The 21,457-nt window shown below is 36.4% G+C and overlaps 1 protein-coding gene across 2 annotated transcripts in view; it reads right to left on the reverse strand.

The window, feature by feature from the left end:
* The window catches only part of LOC105547781 (transmembrane protein 56), an 84,054-nt gene that overhangs the window by 38,432 nt on the left and 24,165 nt on the right, over positions 1 to 21,457 (reverse strand). For both annotated transcript variants that reach the window (XM_011991485.1, XM_011991484.1), the window contains exons 2-5: positions 16,281 to 16,446; positions 11,236 to 11,325; positions 8,601 to 8,659; positions 7,140 to 7,234 (exon numbers count right to left, since the gene is read on the reverse strand). In XM_011991485.1, the coding sequence (XP_011846875.1) occupies positions 7,140 to 7,234; positions 8,601 to 8,659; positions 11,236 to 11,325; positions 16,281 to 16,435 (399 nt within the window). In that variant the 5' untranslated portion in view covers positions 16,436 to 16,446. The remainder of the gene's footprint in view (positions 1 to 7,139; positions 7,235 to 8,600; positions 8,660 to 11,235; positions 11,326 to 16,280; positions 16,447 to 21,457) is intronic.

Genomic DNA, 21,457 nt, shown 5'->3' on the forward strand with positions numbered 1-21,457 from the left:
GTGCAGCACACCAACATGGCACATGTACACATATGTAACAAATCTGCACATTGTGCACATATACCCTAGAACTTAAAGTATAATTTTAAATATTAATTAATTTTTTAAAAAAAGTATCAAGAGGCCAGGGGTGGTGATTCATGCCTGTAATCCTAGCACTTTGGGATGCAGGAGGATCACTTGAGCCCAGTGGTTTGAGACCAGCCTGGGCAACATAGGCTGACCCCATCTCTACAGAAAATTTTTAAAAATTAGCCAGGTATAGTGGTGAATGTCTATGGTCCCAGCTACTCAGGAGGCTGAGGCAGGAAGATCGCTTGGCCCTGGGAGGTCAAGGCTGCAGTGAGCCCTGACACTGCCACTGCACTCCAGCCTGGGCAACAGAATGAGATTCTGTCTCAAAAAAATAAATTAAATAAATAAATAAGTATCAAGGGATGCTGTAGGACCAGAAATAAGAATACTTAAAGTTTTAAAAGGAACTGAGAGACAACTAGCATTCCCTAACTACATTGGGAGGAAGAAGGGAAGACCAATAGAGGTATGAACATTAAATTCTTGTCCACCATAGCAAGAAAATACTATCTAACATTATTACCCAACATTGACAAATCAAGATGTGGACAGTCTCTGAACATGGCCACATAAATTCCTTCCCTCCCTGTATGTGCAACATGTTCCTCATATCAAGAGATGGTCTTATTTCCCACCCCTTAAATCTGAACTGCCGTTAGCAACTCACGTGATAAATAGAATATACTGGAATTACCTATGTAGTGAGTCTTCTGAAGCCACATCCTAAGAAGTTTTGCAGCTTTCTCCTGGGTCTCTTGGAACAATCACTCTTGAAATGTTCTTCAGAACACAATTACGAGGCTGTGAGAAGCCCAAGCTACATGGAAGGACCACATATAGATACTTTCCCACTGAACTCCTACCAATGAGCCTTTAGATAATTCCAGCCTCAGCTGCCATTTAACAGCACCCACATGAGACATCAAGCAAGACTGCCCAACTGGCTTGCTTTCTCCTTTCATTTTTTAAAAATATAATTAAGAACTCATGAGTCAATGGATTTCAGTCAACCACAGTCATTATTCTAATTGATGATCAAAATGTCACATTTTAAGCCAAGAGAAGAGCCTTCATATTGGATCTTGTGTCCTTTTGACACAGTCCCATTAGTCTTTGGTAGGTTCCTTGCTTTCTGACCCAAGATTGCCACTTCAATGTGTAAAATGAAAATTTAAATTTTCATTTTGATCACATTTTTATAATATATATGTTATATATTTATATGAGAAATGCTGTTTTTGATATACGCATATACACGTATGCATATAGGAAAAAAGTATATTCCTCAATGTAACTGTTAAGTAAGTAAATAACATAATAGTTATATAGGTTGTGAGACTGGGGCATCATTTTTTCTTTTTGCTTGTCAATGTTTCCTAATCCTCAAATAAAAACGAATTACCTAAAATAACTTTTTTTAATGGACTCTGCTAAAACATTATTTATCTCAGCTTTTTATTTACAATATTGCTTTTAGGGAATATTGCCTCCAATATTGCTTTTGGAAACCACTGATTTCCAAATGCATTCTTTTATGGTTCTCTTTCTACCTTCTGAGTTCTCCTTTGCCTGATCATCCTTCTTCTGGTCCCTGACCCTGACTGCACTGCCCTTTCCACAAACCTTCATTTCTAATGGCATATGGGCCACTTTCTCCTGGGATAGCCATGCATCTCCAAAAACCTCTTAACATCTCAAAGTATCTCTCCAAACTGCTTCTCCCATTTCCTTCCATGGTGTCATCTTCCTTTAGTGCTCTGGATCATTTTGGTCTCTTCTTTCCCTTCCTTCCCTGAAATCCAAATTAGATACTGTGCTCTACTCATTGCAAAGTGACTCAGATTTGTTTCCTCCTCATTAATACAATCACCGCTATAACCATCAAAATTAGCTTCTTTGTAATCTGTCACCTATATTACTTCAATCACCTCTCCCCCAATCAGATTTTTTCTGCATATCACCATCAGCTTTATCTTTCTAACATGCCAATTGTATCAAGTTATTTTCTGGCTAAAGATCCTACAACTATTCCATGAAAAGCAAAAATGCAAGGCTGGTGAGTTAGAATTTTCACTCCACCTATCGGCTGGCCCTATCTTACTCATCCAAATGTAGAACCATCACTCATATCTATGCAAATCCCATACCCTGACAGCCTAAGTCCTCAAGATCACCCATGAAGATCTGACATCTCAGTGACTTTCCTCAAAATGTCTTCTGACCTAGGAAGCCTTCCCTACTTTTTTTCCAACCTAAATATGCATATTTTTGAAGGCTGAGTTTAAATCCCATCTATCTCAAAAGCTCTCTTAGAAAATTCAAAAGGCATAAATATATATATGAACATTTATGCAAAACTTATATAAACTGCAAGAATATACATCAAGTACTACCAGTAGTTATCTCTGGAGAATCAGACCTAAAAAACATTCTACTTACTAAACCCTATATTTCTATAAACTCAATTTTTTTAATAAACATCTATATTCAGAAAAAAAATTAACAGAAATTAACACAATGATCTTTCCATTCCTTAAATTACTACAGTATTACTGATTGATCCCTGGATGACATTTTAATTTTTAAATAGTATCTTATATTTAAATCTTACATCCCTAATTGAAACCACTGGTTCTATCCTATCGTTATCCCCTATCCCCCACCCTCCTTAGCTGAAAACCTCTGTAATACCTGGTTGATCCTGCCAGTAGGAAAAAAAGAAAAATAAAAAAATCCTAAAAAAAAAACCTCTGTGAGTCACACTGAGGTGTAGAACTATGCTTCAGTAATCTTGCATCTATATTTTCTGGTCCTGTACACCATCAATATATCAGTGACTCTGGGCCCATTTAATCCAATACACCCATGACAGATAGCATCATAGGTGACACATAAGTCCATCAGCATAGGTGGCCATTAGATAAGATTCAGGTTATGCGTAATTCCTCATTACTTTATCCTTTTCTCTCCTAGTCAAGAAAACCTACTAAAATACAAATGAGATAGATGCTATTAAAGGGATAGGATTAAGTCTTTCTATAATATTTTTAAATAATTATAAATTCTGATACTTTATTGTTGGTAAATTAGGGCAAAACTCACAACTGATTTATGGTTAGTGTGGTGTCTTCACTCTGTCATCTACCTTTAAGGAGATTTGCATAGAGTAAAATCCACATTTGCCATGTCCTCTGCATGACTGTGAGGGGGAAACAAAACAGGATTTGTCTGATCCCTTCCGCAGCTTAAAAGAAAATTCTCCTTTTAGCAAGTGATTATGGAAGTCCGGATTTTCTTACTATGGGAAATTTTTCTACCAGCTAAGAGTGGCTAAGACCAGAGGTTTAAAAGGTAGGGGGAAAAGAGAACTAAGTTATGCACCTACTACTGCTAATATGGCACTAAATACTGACTGTTCTACCACCAAAGGCCTGGACAGAAATGGGCACCCTTTCCCTACTATACTACACTACACTGCACCGTACTACACTACAACTATATGTTGGTAGGAAATAAGTTCTGGGCACCCCAAGTTGGAATCCTGTGTAAAAATGTGACTGTGTTCTATAGTGGCAATGATGGGGCATTTTTTACCAGGTAATAGACTGACCCAGAGTCTCAAGCACAATTGAAATGGGCTTGAGACTCTGGGTCAGTCTATTACCTATTAATGGAAACCGTTTCAGGGTACAATCAACCTAGAATTGAGGTTTGGAAACAAAATCTATTACTATGTTTAATAACTATTTGCTTAATTGTAATCATTCAAGGCTTTTGATGATTTGCTTATAAGACAGAGATGAAGGTTTGAGCTAACACACAGGATTGGACTGCCAAATCAGACTCATGTGAAACAGTGTTCCTACCTAGCATTAAGCTCTACTAAATGTTACAAAGATAGAGAGCGTCAAACAATTCAAATGAAGCAGAGAGAGGTCTGGGACATCAAGGGCCACTGGCAACCCAGGTCTTTCTTTCTTTGCTGTGTGCCTACATGACCTTCTCCAAGGAGCTGTGCCTTATAGATCCTGGGTTCTTTACTATGGGTAATCCTTACCCAGGGACACCCTGCTAAGGGCATTTCAGAGTTAATGTTTCTTCTTCCTAACAAACATCAGTACGCTATTTATCCTAAGTCCTGTTGACAAGGAGATTAGACTGGGCCACATGTCTTCTTCTTCTCCCCTCCTGTCCCCTAAGGAAGTGAATGGACTGGCAGGCCAGCTGCTTTCACCCCTTCCTCCTAGGGTTACTTAAGAACTTGGTGACATAACTTAGCTTATTGTTCATTCCCCCATTGTCTAGTTCCCTTGCATTAGAACTAAATCAAACCATTTCAACAAAACAGTTGCATCACAAAATCTCAGAATTAGAATAAAACCTTAAAGATTATTTAGTGCAAGCTCCTACCTAAAGCTTCTGCTGATTGTACCTACTTTTGTATCTATCTGATTAAAGCTATCTTACAGTAGAATAGCCACTTTAAAAGGCCTTTCCATTGTGATAATCTTCCAATCACTGAGGATGTCTTTCTTCCATAAGAGAAGTCTCCCCTACCTCTCTTTACCACCCCATTGGTCCTAGTCTCAACATCAGAATCAATCCAGAGTAAGTCTACTCCCCTTTCCACTGAGTAGTCCTTTCACATTTCCAGGGACATTTCAAGGCCATCATGTCCTTCTAGTTCTGAGTTTTTCTAGGCTGACATCTCTAGGTCCTTCAATTGTTTGTTATAATACAATAGCTACCTAATCTAGTATCTCCTCTCTACAGTTAACTAGCAGCTCTGTTCCAGATAAATGCAAGTTTAGGGACTTCAGATGATGACGGTCTTGGATATGGTCTGACCGGGCAAACTATGTGTGAATTGGATACCATGCCTCCCCTAATAGAATCTAAATTTGAAAAAGCTTTCTATTTTAGCAGATGTGACATACTATTGGCATAACTGAGATACAGTCATCTACCACCTCCAGGTCATTCTGTATCCTTATGCATTGTTGAACCTAAATGCAAAATTTAACATTTATCACTATTAAGTTCCACCCATTTGTTTCAGTTTATAGTTCCAGGATGAAGCCTTTCTAAAAATGTAATACATTGGCCAATACGTTATCAGTTCTCCTTCCTAACTGTGTTTCAGTTATCTGATAAGCTTGCTTTAACTTTTTTATTAAGGTAAAATATATATGACATAAAATTTACCCTTTTGACAATTTTTAAGTGTACAATTCAGTGGCATTAAGTACATTCATTTTGTTATAGAACCATCACCACCATCCATCTCCAGAACTTCCTATATTCCCAAATGGAAACTCTGTACCATTAAACAATAATTCCCCATCATCCCTTCTTCCCAGCCAGGATCACACCACTGCACTCCAGCCTGGTGACCGAGCGCGACTCCATCTCAAAAAAAAGAAAATTAATAATAATAATACAATGGGCTTGAAAATGGATGCATATTGAATGATTTTCACGTTTAAATGTTTTCCAAATATATTCTAACTCATTATCTAAAGGCATGGTTTAATTGGAGATAGAAGGTGATTCACAAGGAACACACAAAAAAACGAAGGCTATCAAAGTAATCAGAAAGGGTGTACAAAGGATGGCAGTTTGTCCTTAAAAATTAGGGATTAAAGCCTAAATGTGTTCATTTCTCTTAGAATAAGAGATCAGCTTGTCATGTTTTCCTTGATAATTAGTATCCTGCTCCGGGGTGAAAGATGGGTATCAGGAAAAAATGCTGTAGGATTTGTACCTCTCTACATAGACAGAAGAGGATTCATTAAGTTCTAAATTACTCTGCCAGAGAATTTTAAAACTTCAGTAAATATAGCAGGAAGATACAAAAATAGCAATCAAGACATTACATAACCTATAATACCTTAAATTCCAAAGAATCTTACTTTTCAACTATTTCTTCAGTAGGGATACATTTTAAACCTACAGGGAACTTGCTTCTACTTGTCACTTTAAGTTTTACTTTGTTCTAATAACAAAATCATTTAAGAAAAAAAGCTTACTGCAAATAGCTTAAATGGTTACATAAGTATTAAGTCAAAGTGCTTTCCAAATACAAGCTCTCATTATTACATAAGTGATAAGAATTTCATGACCATTCCCCCCCCCAAAAATTATAATTATTATTATTTTTGTTAGCTTTACTTAGAATAACAAAATGCACAAAATGACCTGGGAATTCACTGCATAGAGAAAAACCTTCTTATAGTCAGTGAGTAACTACTGTAAGATTGGTAATAACATAGATCTATAGCATCTGTTAAGATTCATCATTTCATCTAACTTTTCCTATTTTGTTTCCCTATGAATAGATTCACTTTAAAAGATAAATTTTATACTATAACAATAGAAGACAGACATATAAAAAAGCAACCATCTTTAGGGAAAAAAAATTGCAGTTGCAATATATACCTTGAGTTCGTTGGTATATTTATGTTGAAAACCAAATGATTCTAGAGAAACCTAACAAATATACAAGGAATATAAAGTTGCTAGTTTACAAATGTATACGTAGAAATTTTAGATACATAATTTAATATGCTTTACTGCCTGAGATCTTTTGGAAGAATCCTCTATTAACCTTGGTCTTTGAATTCTGATAAAGTCTGAGCAAGATTTCTCCACTGCTCCAAACTACTTAAATGTAATTATGGATGTATATGTAATTGCACATGGAATTAAACAGAAAAGAAATATTTTCGCTGGCTCATACCCTTTGCTGTTAAATCATAAATGCATCTAGAAATACAGACAAATACCTATAGCTACACAGTCCTGAAGGTTTTAAATGGAAATTCAAAGAATTAGGGTCATCTGCCTGTCTCAAAATCTATGAATACAAACAGACACACCAACACAGACACACAAAGTTATTATTTTAGTTAATACACAAGATAGCATATCACAAAAGCAATCCCTGAATGCATCTGGAGATGGTCTTTAAAAACTAAGAATTGTATGTTTAATTTATGTTCACCCTTACATCACTATTCCCAATCTTGTCTACTAGTTAGGCTACAGAAAATCCTGGAACTCACCAGTACAAGGTAGTATGCATACAGGGACGCACAATGATGTATTATAAAAAATTTGTCACCAATCACTTTCCAATACAAAATCATAATGGACAAATCTGTAAAAAAGACAAGTGAGTAAGGTATGACATAAGAAGAAAGTTGCACTGTTTTTCCAAGTGTATTGAACTCTTTCTCCTGCCAACTCATCACTGTCCACTCTGAGCCCACAGCACTTTGTTCATCCCTCAGTTAGTCTGATTATGTACTTTACCATAAAATCTCTGCTCCTATATGCCTGTCTCACCCACTCTCCCGTGGCTCCTCTAAGACAAGGGCCAGGTTATGAGCATCTTTAGACCCTCAGAATCTAGCACAAGGCCTGGCATATAGGTTGGTGCAGAAGTAACTGTAATTTTTGCCGTTATTTTTAACCACAAAAACTGCAATTACTTTTGTACCAACCTAATCATATGTAATAGAATACTTGTTGAAAGCGTAAATGAATAACTTGTTTCCAGAGTTAAAATAAACAAAAAATATTATTGAATAGAAATAATTTTAAATAAGCTTAAGTGACTGATTCTTGTCACTACAATAATTCGAAAGAGATAAGATGGTCATAGGGAAGGTACGAAATGACCAACTCATTTATAAAACAAATTGTACAAAAAATATTTTAAAAATAAAAAAGAGGCCGGGCACTGTGGCTCACGCCTGTAATCCCAGCACGTTGGGAGGCCGAGGCAGGCGGATCACAAGGTCAGGAGATCAAGACCATCCTGGCTGACATAGTGAAACCCCGTCTCTACCAAAAATACAAAAAATTAGCCAGGTGTGGTGGCGGGTGCCTGTATTCCCAGCGAATCGGGAGGCTGAGGCGGGAGAATAGCGTGAACCCGGGAGGCGGAGCTTGCAGTGAGCTGAGATTGCGCCACTGCACTCCAGCCTGGGCGACAGAGCGAGACTCCGTCTCAAAAAATAAATAAATAAATAACATAAAATAAAATAATGCAATTAAATACTAATTCAAAATAGTGACAAGACCAAAAAAAAAACTATTAAAAAGAAAAACAAAGAAAAAAGCTTACTTCTGCAAATTTTACAAAAACAACACAAAACCATGACTATTGGAACACATTTCAAGAACTCCTGCAAGTGAGGGACCCTAAAAGTTAAACTTCGTTAGTTTCACAGTCATTACACTTAAGAGCCTCATTAGGACAAAGAGGCACCATATCCTTGCTGATAAAAAATGTCTAGGTCTCAGTTGTTTGAGGCATCACTCTGTAACTCTGATCTTAAGTGAGAACCAGAAAGCCATTTCATGACAAGACATTTCATGTTCTACCATCATGACAGGTACATTTTTCCTCTGTATGCGTCCTAAAGGCTATCTCAAATAAACCAAAAGCATAGACTGTGTATTCTTTGCATAATTCCGTGAGTAGTTTACAAACAATTAGACAATAACATCTCACATACCAGAAATGAGGTAGCCTGAGGCAATAGCAATATTCACGTTTGCAAGTGATGGACCACCCCTGAGAAAAAAAAGGTTCCTTTTTAAAGTATATAGGTTATAGGTAACTGCTACTTCTTTTCTCTATAGAGACTGAAACATAATGAAATTGCTTTCTATAGATTCTCCAATGGTAAGCTGTCATCTTCGAATAAAATTGCAAAACACACAATGACAGTTTAGCAGAACTGTGACGCATCATGTGGTACTGGTGTTAGCAGAAAGATGCTATTCCCAGGATAATCTGAACCCACAGGGAATTTAGTAGCCTTCCTGTTCAAGATTAATTGCTTTCATCAAGAGATTTTCTAGAGCCCATGCCTTCCATGAATTTTACTCTACCTTCCCTGAAGTATACAAAATTTCCTTGAGGGTAAATCAACTCTTAGAATTCAAACTAGTCTGAAATCTTCTAAAGCACCTAAAGCCAATCTATATTTAGAATTCAAACTAGTCTGAAATCTTCTAAAGCACCTAAAGCCAATCTATATTGAGGTCCCCAGTGTTAGGAACAGACCTCCTGGGGATGACTGGGTACCCAGTGCATTTTCCAAACTTAAGTTTTTAGAACTACTCCCAGAATCCCACAATCCAGGGGCACAGCATTGCATCTGTTTTGTTTTAAATTGAAGAGTCATCCTTCATACTACCAGTGGCATTTATAATGGATTTAGAGTATACCTAAGGGCCAACTACAAGACACTCCAATGTATTAAGTTACCTACATGAATACCATAATTTCTTACATACATTAGCTAAAAGTTTTACTAAAATAATTTTACCAAAACGTAATGAAATTTATAAATGTGTTTTCATGATTTGTTTGCAAAAAGCCTTAAGTGGAATCCCAGATGCTAATTTTTTAAAATTCCTTATTCTGAATCAGAGACTCAGTATCAAAAAATCACCTAGTCAGGAGGCTGGATATGGTGGCTCATGTCTGTAATTTTAGCACTTTGGGAGGCCAAGGTGGGCAGATCACTTGAGGCCAAGAGTCTGAGAACCATCTGGCATAACATGGTGAAACCCCATTTCTACTAATAGAAAAATTAGCCGGGCATGGTAGCACATACCTGTAGTCCCAGCTACTCAAGAGGCTGAGGCAGGAGAATCACCTGTACCTGAGAGGCAGAGGTTGCAGTGAGCTGAGATTGTGCCACTGCACCTCAGCCTGGGTAACAGGGTGAAACTCTATCTCAACAACAACAATCATCTAGTCCACTTCTGATTTTGAGGCAACATAGTATCACCATCATTCTACTGATGACTGGAAGGATTTGCCTCTCATTCCATGATAAGGAAATAATCATAACAGGACAGTTTAATTCTACTGTTTCAACTCCTATACATACCAAGGTCCTACAATTTATACTTTAGCTTCAAGAAACAAGTACAAATTATCAGTCCTTTATTTGGTTTATAATGTGAACTACTAGTGAAATTAACACAAACTAAAATAGCTGAACTACAAATATTTAACAGAAAGATTTAGCCTAAGTTTTGCCTTCTTTACAAATTTTGATCTATAAATACAACCAGGAAAATTAGACCTGGAATAAATCATGACATAAAATACAAAAATATGAAAAATTATGTTAAAGTTTGATAAGGCAAAATTTGAACAATGAATCAAATCTTTGTTATGAAATTTACTTCCCAAAAGAATTGGTTTTATTTTGCTGATGGTCATGTTAGTAAAATTAAAATTAAAATTTTTAAAAAGCTAGAAATTTTGTAGGTAGACTATATAAAAACCTAGTCATGGAATTAAATTCACTAAATTAATTCTCTTTGAAAAACAGCATCCCCATGAAAATATATCAATACTGATATTATTCTTATGGGAATAATTTTGTATTTATGAATAGAAAAACCTCCTTGCAGTCAAATGGTGGCGGTCAAAAGACCAGGCTAATCGCCCTACCTCCCCTGGAGCCCACAACCACCACATGTCAATGCATCACGTCTTTAAACATGCCTGCTCTCTCAAACTGAGCTGAACTAAGCCTTCTCATATAACACCAGGAAACAGTTTGCAAAATTTCTGCCATTGGAATCACATTTAAATTTTTCTAAAAGAACCATCTTACATGTTATCCTATTACTGCTGAACATAATCATTACTAGTACATTAGCGTTTCAAATCCTGTGATACTAAATTCCTATCACATGGCCATCTGTAACTTTCATTTCATCTCTTTGATATCAAACAATGAATCAAACATAAATTGGAGATAAAAAAGTCTTAAGTAGATATTATCCAAGTTGACCACTCTATCTCAATAACGATTTATTTTTCTTCAGAATCGTGATTACAATAACTTGGCTTTACTCATTAACAGAGTAAAAATGTTTAAATTATCATCATATTCTCCTTGTTTGGGATAACAATTGCTACACTAAGGCAAAATGGCCTCCATTTGTATTCAAATCTAAAATAAATCATTTAAATGCACTTTGCTGAAATGTCTGAGCACAAGCATTTTAACAAAGCATACACCATCAATGTTTTCTGTTTTAAAGTAAGTGATGTTCTTATAAATAATTGATATCCAAACATAAACGAAATTGGCAATCTTAGAAAAAGAAACAGCTTACCAAAGTGGATCAGTTTTAGTAGGCTCATCGAATAAGAAAATGTACAGGCCAAAAATACCAACCACCAAAGAATGGCATGTGGATACTACCCTGAAATTAAACAAAATACACACAAAGTTTAGATTCTCTGCAATAAAATTTAATTCTGACAAGACACGGAACATTCCTTTTTTTTTTTTTTTTTGAGACGGAGTCTCGCTTTGTTGCCCAGGCTGGAGTGCAGTGGCGCGATCTTGGCTCACTGCAAGCTCCGCCTCCCGGGTTCATGACATTTTCCTGCCTCAGGCTCCTGATTCGCTGGGACTACAGGCGCGTGCCACCACGCCCGGCTAATTTTTTGTATTTTTAGTAGAGACGGGGTTTCACTGTGTTAGCCAGGATGGTCTGGATCCCCTGACCTCGTGATCCGCCCACCTCGGCCTCCCAAAATGCTGGGATTACAGGTGTGAGCCACGCGCCCGGCCTACACAGAACATTCTTAACAAGTTGTACCTGGAAGCATTTATATATAGGGGTGGAGTATAACGGAGAGTATAATGCAAAATTGCCCATTTAGAAATCCAAAGGCCACAGCTTTAATTTGGAATAAAGAAGGAGGAAGATACCAAGGCCTGCAATTTCCTGCTAGAGAACTGGTAAATCACTTCTTGGTTAAAAGTTCTAAGACAGATAGATTCACACATGACAATGACTGACAGACTTTTGTGCAGACAGATGGCAACCGGCAAGGCCACTACCCTGTACTCTGGTTCCAACCTCCAGCCCCAACAGCATCAATACCAGATAAGTTTCCTGCTCCAATCAGCTGGGAATGACTTCCAGATCTACTGGCTTTAACAAACTCCATATCCTTAAAACAATTCGAATGGATCATGATATGAAGATGTATTATCTTGAGAGACTTCAGTTTTTAAAGTACATTGATATGCACTATTGCACTTGATTCTTGTAACAAATTTGTAAGAAAGCAAGGGTAGCTATTATTAGTCCCTCATTATCATTATTATGAAAGCACTTCTAAATAGACAAATTGAGGACCATGAATTTATACAGAAAATTTGTTTTTAAAAGAAACACCCAAGTGAAAGCACAATGTTCTCAAGATCCAGGTCAAGTTTTCTTTTATAGAAGGAATAAGTTTAACATAAAAATCATAGTTTCTATGAATATATCTTGTTAATAAATTTAATGATTTGACTAATTCCCAAGCTCTATGTTAAAGAACTCTATTTAGGATACTTTGTATTTATCCATACAATAAATTTTTTTTACCCAACAATTTCAGATTTCTCACATCTTTATCGAGAAGTTCACAAGTAATGAAGCTTCTTTTCATTAGGATAAAAAATGAGAGGTACAGCAAAGTTTTCTCTCTAAAAATTACTGGTGTGTAATAAAGTTTTCTCTACAATATGATCCCAAATCTTTAAAAGTAAGTAAAACATATCAACTAACGTTAGGTTTGGTATCAGAAAATTTCATTGTAACTTGAGAAACCAATATACTTGACCTAATAGTGTGTTACAAAATAGATATATCATGCTAAATCAAGCCATATTTTAAATGAGCAAAGATTCTCACTAATTTAAAGGCATTGACCAAGTATCATTTATAATATCTAAGAATCATTTTGAAATGTGAATAATTAATCAAATTTATCTGGTTTACAAGTCTAATTTAATTTTCATGCCAAGCACACCTGCATTCCATTTGAGCACAGGATAAAAACATAAATTCCTTGGCTGGACATGGTGGCTCACGCATGTAATCCCAGCACTTTGGGAGGCCAAGGTGGGCAGGTCACCTGAGGTCAGGAGTTTGAGACCAGCCTGGTCAACATGGTGAAATTCTGTCTCTACCAAAAATACAAAAATTAGCTTGGTATGGTGGTACACGCCTGTAATCCCAGCTACTCGGGAGGCTGAGGCACAAGAATCGCTTGAACCTGGGAGGCAAAGGTTTCAGTGAGTGGAGATCACACCACTGTACTCCAGCCTGGGTGACAGAGCAAGACTCTGTCTCAAAAAAAAAAAAAAATTAAATTCCTTGGTATCAAATAAAATACTCCATCTAAATGGTCATACAGCCAGCTCTCTATTGCTATTCAAAAATTCTATAAAATAAAAAATATATATAATCTCTCTCACTAACTTGTTTTACTGTTTGGTAACCATAGTCAGAAAGCTCCCTTTTGAAAAAACCTAACTTTGTATTTCCGACTCTCAGGCCTCAGATTCACTTCTCTTTTGAGATGTTATGTGGAAAATTCTAAGCCCTCAGCTGACGGAAATAGTGTATGATTCAGTATAGAAATGTTAAATGTTACTTGATCCGGTCAAATATCTCCCTCTGTAATGAAGAGGAAAAACAAATACCCTGCCCTTACTCATACACTATTCTGTATTAAAAGTCTATACTATAGTTTCAGAAACTTCTGTTAATAAAAATTTTGTATTTTATTATTTAAAATTAGATTCCTAGCAAAGGAAAATTTAGATTCCTTAGTATCTAAAAAAAAACTCCAAGATGATACCCAAGATAAAATATTTCAATTTATTTTCAAAGAGGGTGGAAAAGAAATGTTTGTGCATGTAGAGAAATAGCACTCTAAGGAAATGACTAATGGCCATTTTAGAATAGCAATTTTAATTTAATCACAAGTAGTGCAAATATTGCCAACAGAAATTATATAGCTCAGTCAAAAAGAGCTAAATTTTAGAGAAACATTTAAAAATTAGTAGTATTTTAACACAATAAGACTTTCGATGTGATAGGCAAGAAACTGAATATAATTAAGAAAATTTTTTACAAGATATAACACCTGTAAGTATATACATTTTCAGAAAAAGTAACAATTGAGTACAACAATTTCTCACTTTTAATTAAACTGCTGTCTCTCAAGTGGGCATTTCCAGTAATTTTTTTTCCTCCATTTCTTTTTATACTAGATGGCTCAGACCATTCATTGTTTAGAGACTCTTTCCTGATTACTAGAAAGAATTATGTGTGTTTATCTGTATGTTTCAAACTGGAGGCTGAATTTTAAGACATTTATACATACTTTACTCAAAATACAGCCTCCTTTTCCTACTTTGCACTTCTCCACCACACAGCTTAAGTCCTATGTAAACAACGCTGGAGTGACAAGCAGGAGCAAACTTGAAAGAAAAGCACCATTGAATACCTAAATGAATTTTATATAATCCCAGACTCCTTTTCAAATAGAAACTCAGTCTCCCAAATGGTATTTCCTGTGTCATAGAATGGCAGTGATAAGACTAGATAATGCAAAATATTTTTCAATTTCATTTCATTTTCACCTTGGCTTCTATCTCTCTGTACCCTTCCCTATTTCTTTGACTTGCAGCTACCCAACATTCAAATGCCTTTACCTATCCTAACCAGAGTAAAGAGGAAATGAAAATAGTTCAAAATTTAATCAGAGAATGTATGTACCCCCTTCTCTTTCCTACCATTCCATCTATCTTCATATGTTAGAAAAGATTTTTTAAAGTAATGGTATCTCTAGTATAACATATTTGAACAATATTTTTGTGCTAGTCTTAAGACAAAATAATCATACTGCTTATTTTTTGAAAATACGTGGAGAAATAAATCTTGCTTTTTGAGTGAAAAGAACTTTGGCATGTATGAACCTGATACATCATTGTAAAGTGCAAAAGAAAACAACTAGAGTCTTATTAAATTCACAGTCTGAATCATAAAAGTAGATGCCTGCAAAACAATTTGGTTCAAAGAAAGACAGGGAATTTCAAATCAGATATGACCATTCTCAAACACTCAATCCTGACAGAATTTCTTGACTTTTAAAAGAAAATTTCAATGAAAGATAATTATAGCAAACTTTAGAGACTTGCTGAATCCATTTTATGGTAAGTGTATTAACTTCAACTAAATAGCAACAACAAAAAATATGGCCATGGCTGCTCTGACTCACTGAGGTTTACAAATGCACAGTGATGTTTGGGGACATAAAATGCTCTAAAGCAAGTGAAGCAGTCATCAGAACCATTTTGTATTTGAAATCTTGTGAGATTAATACGTTGTACACACACACAAAAAAACTGCAACCAACTTTTTAAAACTCTAGCAGGGTGCAGTGGCTCCCAGCACTTTGGGAGGGCAAGGTGGGTGGATCACCTGAGATCAGGAGTTCCAGACCAGCCTGGCCAATATAGTGAAACCCTGTCTCTACTAAAAACACAAAAATTAGCTTGGCGTGGTGGGGCATGCCTGTAATCCCAGCTACTCGGGAGGCTGAGGCAAGAGAATCGCTTGAACCCAGGAGGCGGAGGTTGCAGCGAGCCAAGATTGCGCCACTGCACTCCAGCCTGGGCAACAGAATGAGACTCTGTCTCAAAAAAATAAACAAATAAAAATAAAAATAAAAAATAAAACTTCAGATTGCTATATCAACAGATGTCTAATTCTTTCTCTATTTACTTTTTTGTTTTAAAAAAAAAACTAAAAAGAAATTTTTACTTTAAAATTATGTAACAAAATAATAAATGCTGGAGGGTTCTAAATTATAATGCAAAGTTCATTAAAAGGTTCATATGCGCTGACTGTACACTGTGTTCCCTGGTGTATAGCGTGTAACTGCCCCAGGTCTGACTAAGTTGGCCAATGCTGTATGGTATAAGCTACTCAAAAGTACGACTAATTTTTTCTTCCATCTTCATTTCCAAAGAATATTTTTGTGATAAATATTTCAAAGAGCACGAAAGTACTAGTACTCATCCACAGTCAGCTGGAGTCTACTTCATCTTCACTGGAGTCTACTTCATCTTCACACACTTCCTCAGAAACTTAAATAAATTTATCCTAATATCTTTCAATATATCAATTCTTAAAAAAAATTTTTTTGCATGAGATCATCTACTTGTTTTTCCTTTTATTCCTAAGATCAAATAAAAATGTGGCCTTACATTAGACCCTAAATGAAATACTTTTTTGAAATATTTTAAATAATTTTATCTCATAAACTAGTTTCTTTTCATCAATTACATTTTCATATGCTTTACCTTGAGTTCCATTCAATCTTCTTTTCGAAGCTGAGACTATTGAAACCTGGAGAAACTTTTGCTGAAAACCAGTAACTTACAAAGTAGAAAAGAAGCTGAAAGGTGAAAAAGCTGGTACAAATAACACTGATGAACAGCTTTGTGTTGATCTCCATATTTCTTCAACCTGTTAAGATAAATGACAGCTATAAATTGTTATCTCATAATAAACCTAGAGTAAATTTTTTTATTTTAAGAAATATGTCTTGTAATTTTAGAAATTTTTAAAATTTAGAACAAATGTAAGAATATAAAGAAACTAAGAATTTTGGGCCTTTTGTATATTTCTTCACCTTTACCATCTATTTGTCATGTATCTTATGTTTGTATTCAGAATAAAAGAAAAAATCTATTATCTTAAAGATCTCAATATTATAGGTGTCATTTATAATTTTAACATCATGATATTCAAAATTATCTAAGTCTTAACATTAACAGGGAATTTCAGGTACTATCAGTAAAAAGTATTCTTTTAATAATATTTCAATTAAGTGTAGGACAAATCACCTGATTTCTTTATTCCTCAATTTCTCATCTATGATATGAAACAGTTGGTTACATAATTTCTAAGAAACAATCAAGTCAAATATCATAGAATTAACACTGCCTGCAATAACAAAACAAAAAATAATTCCATAATAAAAAAACTCATGTTGCAGCAGGACAAACAACATTTAAAACAAAATTAAAATCTTAAGATCACAGTCTTAGAAAAGAGCCATAGCACTGCTGAGGCAAGACAATATGGTCTCGAGGCGGGGAACCTAAGGCTGATTCATACTGACTTCCTAGAACTAAATCAAACAGAAAGGCCCAACTTTACACACCTAAGTAACAATATAACTGGAGGTTACCTCCTTTGCAAGCCCCTCCCCCACTTTTCTGAGTGGCAAATGGAAAACTGAAAGTACCTCCGATTGCTTTCCAGAACCAATCAGATGTTTACATAGGAGTGCAACTTTATTACTTGGTTTCAGCCTCTGATTGATTTCTTTCCCCAACCAATCTGACTAACTGCCAGCCAAGTCTTCCTTTGCACAGAAGTGTAACTTCCCCTCCCTTGCACCCCCCATTCCCTTCCCCAGATGGGGTCTTGCTTTGCCCCCAGGGTAGAGTGCAGTGGTGTTATCGATCTCAGCTCACTGCAACCTCCGCCTCCCAGGTTCAAGCAATTCTCCTGCCTCAGCCTCCCCAGTAGCTGGGATTACAGGTACACACCACCACACTTGGCTAATTTTTGTATTTTTAGTAGAGACGGGGTTTCACCATGTTGGCCAGACTGGTCTTGAACTCCTGACCTCGTGATCCGCCCACCTCAGTGCCCTAAAGTGCTGGGATTACAGGCCTGAATCACTACACCCGGCCTAGATGTGTAACTTTGTAATTTAACTTCAGCCTCTGATTGGTTGTTTTCCTCAAGCAATCAGTCTGGTTGTGGGCCACTACTTCATTTGCATGGGGTGTACAAGAAGTGGCCAATGGGAAACCTGTAGTGGGTATTTAAACCCTAGAAAATTCTGTAACTGGGCTCTTGAGCCTCTATGGAAGAACCCACTCCCACCCTGTGGAGTGTACTTCCATTTTTAATAAATGTCTACTTTTGTTGCTTCATTCCTTCCTTGCTTTGTTTGTGCATTTTGTCCAATACTTTGTTCAAAATGCCAAGAACCTGAACACCCTCCACCGCTAACACTGTCACTGCACAAATGAGGATTTAACTTTAAAAACATGCTCTTCAATCACACACGTTCTTGGAGCAAAAGGCCTGCAGGGCTTTTTATCCCTTTAAAAAAAAAAAAAGATTTTTATAAAAGAGCTTCAGGTCTTAACAATCAAGTTAGCAGAAAGAACAGTACTATGCATATATGCACACTCAAAGTGTGTTTTCTATCTCATTGAGCTGAACTTTATTTGGCTCCTAAAAATCTTAGGAATATTCAGACCCAAAAAAAAGGCACTAAAGCATTTGCTCATATCCAGCAAATATAGCATTTCTATGGCTTCATCTTTGATAGAGCTGATCCTCAAATGAAAAGGAAATAAATCAATACACATTTCCAGCTGCCTAATGCAAAGAAATAAAGTCACCTACTGAAGTCAATTCACCAGAGAAAAGTCAAGTCATTGACTGCACTAGCAATAACCCCACTTCATAATCCCTCCCAACCAGGATACCGTAATAAGAATCAGTCTCCCACAGGGCCCCTTCCGACAGAATTCATGTGCCTATAATGAATTCTTTCCTCATTGTTTGTGTGTGTATGTGTGTGCGCGCGCGTGCACGTGCTTGGTAAAAATATTGATATTACAATTCTTCTCTATGAGACTCCATTAACTTTACTGCTCTTTTACTTCTTTTTAATTCAACATATGTTTATTGGGTATTAAATTTTTACTTTGTGGCCTTTTAGCCTAGGTTTAATATTAACCAAACAATACATAAAAGTTTTGTACATAAATTAAGCAGCACCATAATTTGCTAAGTGGGATGTAAGGAGAATAATGCTTTTGTAAGATTAAAGCAAATAGGTATCTGGAGGCCAGATGGACACAAAATTGGGAAAAAAATACAATCAGTAATCAGAAGAGAATGGAGAATCTAATCTTAAATGTGAGGAGGTTTGCCCTGAAGACTTTTGTATGCTCTCTGCTGATCCTACAGCAGCAGGTGGGCATGGGCTGCTCGTTTAGTTTGTTAAAATTCAATGTATACAAAGCATTTATTTCATGAATGTTAAAAGGTGTCATAAAACATATCTTACCTTATCCATTTTATGAATTGTTCATTAACTAATGTATTTAAAAGCACTCAAATAATTCACCATTAAAAAATGTATCATCCCCTCTCCCCCACAAAATCGAGTTTACTGGATGAATATTATATTTTGACCAGAATTATTTTCAGGTAAGACTTTGGATATATGTTGAGAGTCTCCCTTTGAAAAAATGTTTCATTTAAAAACAAAGAGCTCCATATATTCAAGCTGTGACTTCCATTAAAAGCTCAACAGATAGAAGCCAATTAAAGTGTTCTACTCTCAGCTTTGCCTCTTAGTTAACAGCTGCTTGCTTAATCAGTCATGCCAAATCAAGAACTAATCTAGAGATCTTTACAAATTTCCCCAGAAAACCAAGGCTTCTGCTAAGAAGCAGCTACCCCTGTTCATTCACTTTAATGCATGAATCAGGCAAGAAAAATGGTAAAAAGTGATAAAACCAAAGGATGCTCATTACTAACATATATTAAGGGCCTTTAAGAGTTTGGTGATTATTAAGTACAGGAATATACAGTAATACTGGAAAAACAGACCTACTTCATATACCTCTACAGGTAGCTAGAAGCTGGCAGAAGGATACTATTTGGCCTAGAGAAGAGCAGTTCAAACAGATAAGGGAAATACATGTGTAGCAATTTACAAGAATGTCTAGACATGAACTCTACAATATAATTAGTCCATCTTGATTCACAGGAATTACGGACATCAAAGAAACTTTTCCAGAGACCTGTTGAATGAAATAATGTTTATGCTTTTCATTCAAGATGGTTTACACAAACTTTAATTGACACTGGTTTCTTAGTAGGGAAAAACATGAAAAGGTCTGAAGTTTAGTCATGCACTGCATAACAATGTTTCAGTCAATGACAGACCACATATACAATGGTTGTCTCATAAGATTACAATGGAGCCTGGCGCGGTGGCTCACGCCTGTAATCCCAGCACTTTGGGAGGACGAGGCGGGCGGATCACAAGGTCAGGAAATCGAGACCACAGTGAAACCCCGTCTCTACTAAAAATACAAAAAATTAGCCGGGCGTGGTGGCGGGCGCCTATAGTCCCAGTTACTCGGGAGGCTGAGACAGGAGAATGGCTCGAACCCGGGAGGCGGAGCTTGCAGTAAGCCGAGATCGCGCCACTGCACTCCAGCCTGGGTGACAGAGCGACACTCCGTCTCAAAAAAAAAAAAAAGATTACAATGGAGCTGAAAATTCCTATCACCTAGAGATGCTATAGCCATCATAACACCATAGTACGACACATTACTCACGTGTTTGGGGTGATGCTGGTGTAAATAAACCTACTGCACTGACGGTCATATAAAAGTCTAGCACATACAATTATGTGCAGTACATAATAGTTGATAATGATAATAAATGACTATGTCACTGACTTATGCATTTACTACACTATACTTATCATGATTTTACAGTGTATTCCTTCTATTTATTAAAACATACACACACCATTAACTGTAAAACAGCCTCAGGAAAGTCCTTCAGGAAGTAGTCCAGAAGGAGGCATGTTCTCTTAGGAGATGACAGCTCCATGTGTGTTACTGCCCCTGAAGACCTTCCAGTGGGACAAGATGTGGAGGTGGACGACAGTGATATTGATCATTCTGACCCTATGCAGACCTAGGCTAATGTGTGTGTCTGAGTCTTAGATTTTTAACAAAAAAGTAATAAAATAATAATTTAATTTTAAAAATAGAAGGAAGCTTATAAAATAAGGATATAAAGAAAATCTTTTTCTACAGCTGCACAATGGGTTTTTTTTCCGATAAGTGTTATTAAAAAGAATCAAAGGCTGGGCGCAGTGGCTCATGCCTGTAATCGCAACACTTTGAGAGGCCGAGGCTGGTGGATCACCTGAGCTCAGGGGTTCGAGACCAGCCTGGACAACATGGTGAAATCCCGTCTCTACAAAATATACAAAAAATTAGCTGGGCGTGGTGGCACGTGCCTGTTGTCTCAACAACTCGGAGGCTGAGGCAGGAGAACCGCTTGAACCTGGGAAGCGGAGATTGGAGTGAGCCAAGATCACGCCACTGCACTCCAGCCTAGGTGACAAAAGCGAAAACTTTGTCTCAAAAAAACAAAAAAAATCAAAAGTTTAAATTAAAAAGTTTATAAAATAAAAAAGAAACTAAGCTAGGGTTAATTTATTGAAGAAATAAATTTTTTAAATCAATTTAATGTAGCCTAAATGTACAGTGCTTCTAAAGCCTACAGTAGTGTTCAGTAATGTCCTAGCCCTCCACATTCACTCACCACTCACTGATTCACCTAAAGCACCTTCTAGTCCTGCAAGCTCCATTCACAGTAATTGCTCCACAGAGGTGGTGTACCATTTTTTATC

This window comes from Mandrillus leucophaeus, unplaced genomic scaffold (assembly GCF_000951045.1).
Source record: "Mandrillus leucophaeus isolate KB7577 unplaced genomic scaffold, Mleu.le_1.0 Scaffold397, whole genome shotgun sequence".
Lineage (NCBI taxonomy): Eukaryota > Metazoa > Chordata > Mammalia > Primates > Cercopithecidae > Mandrillus > Mandrillus leucophaeus.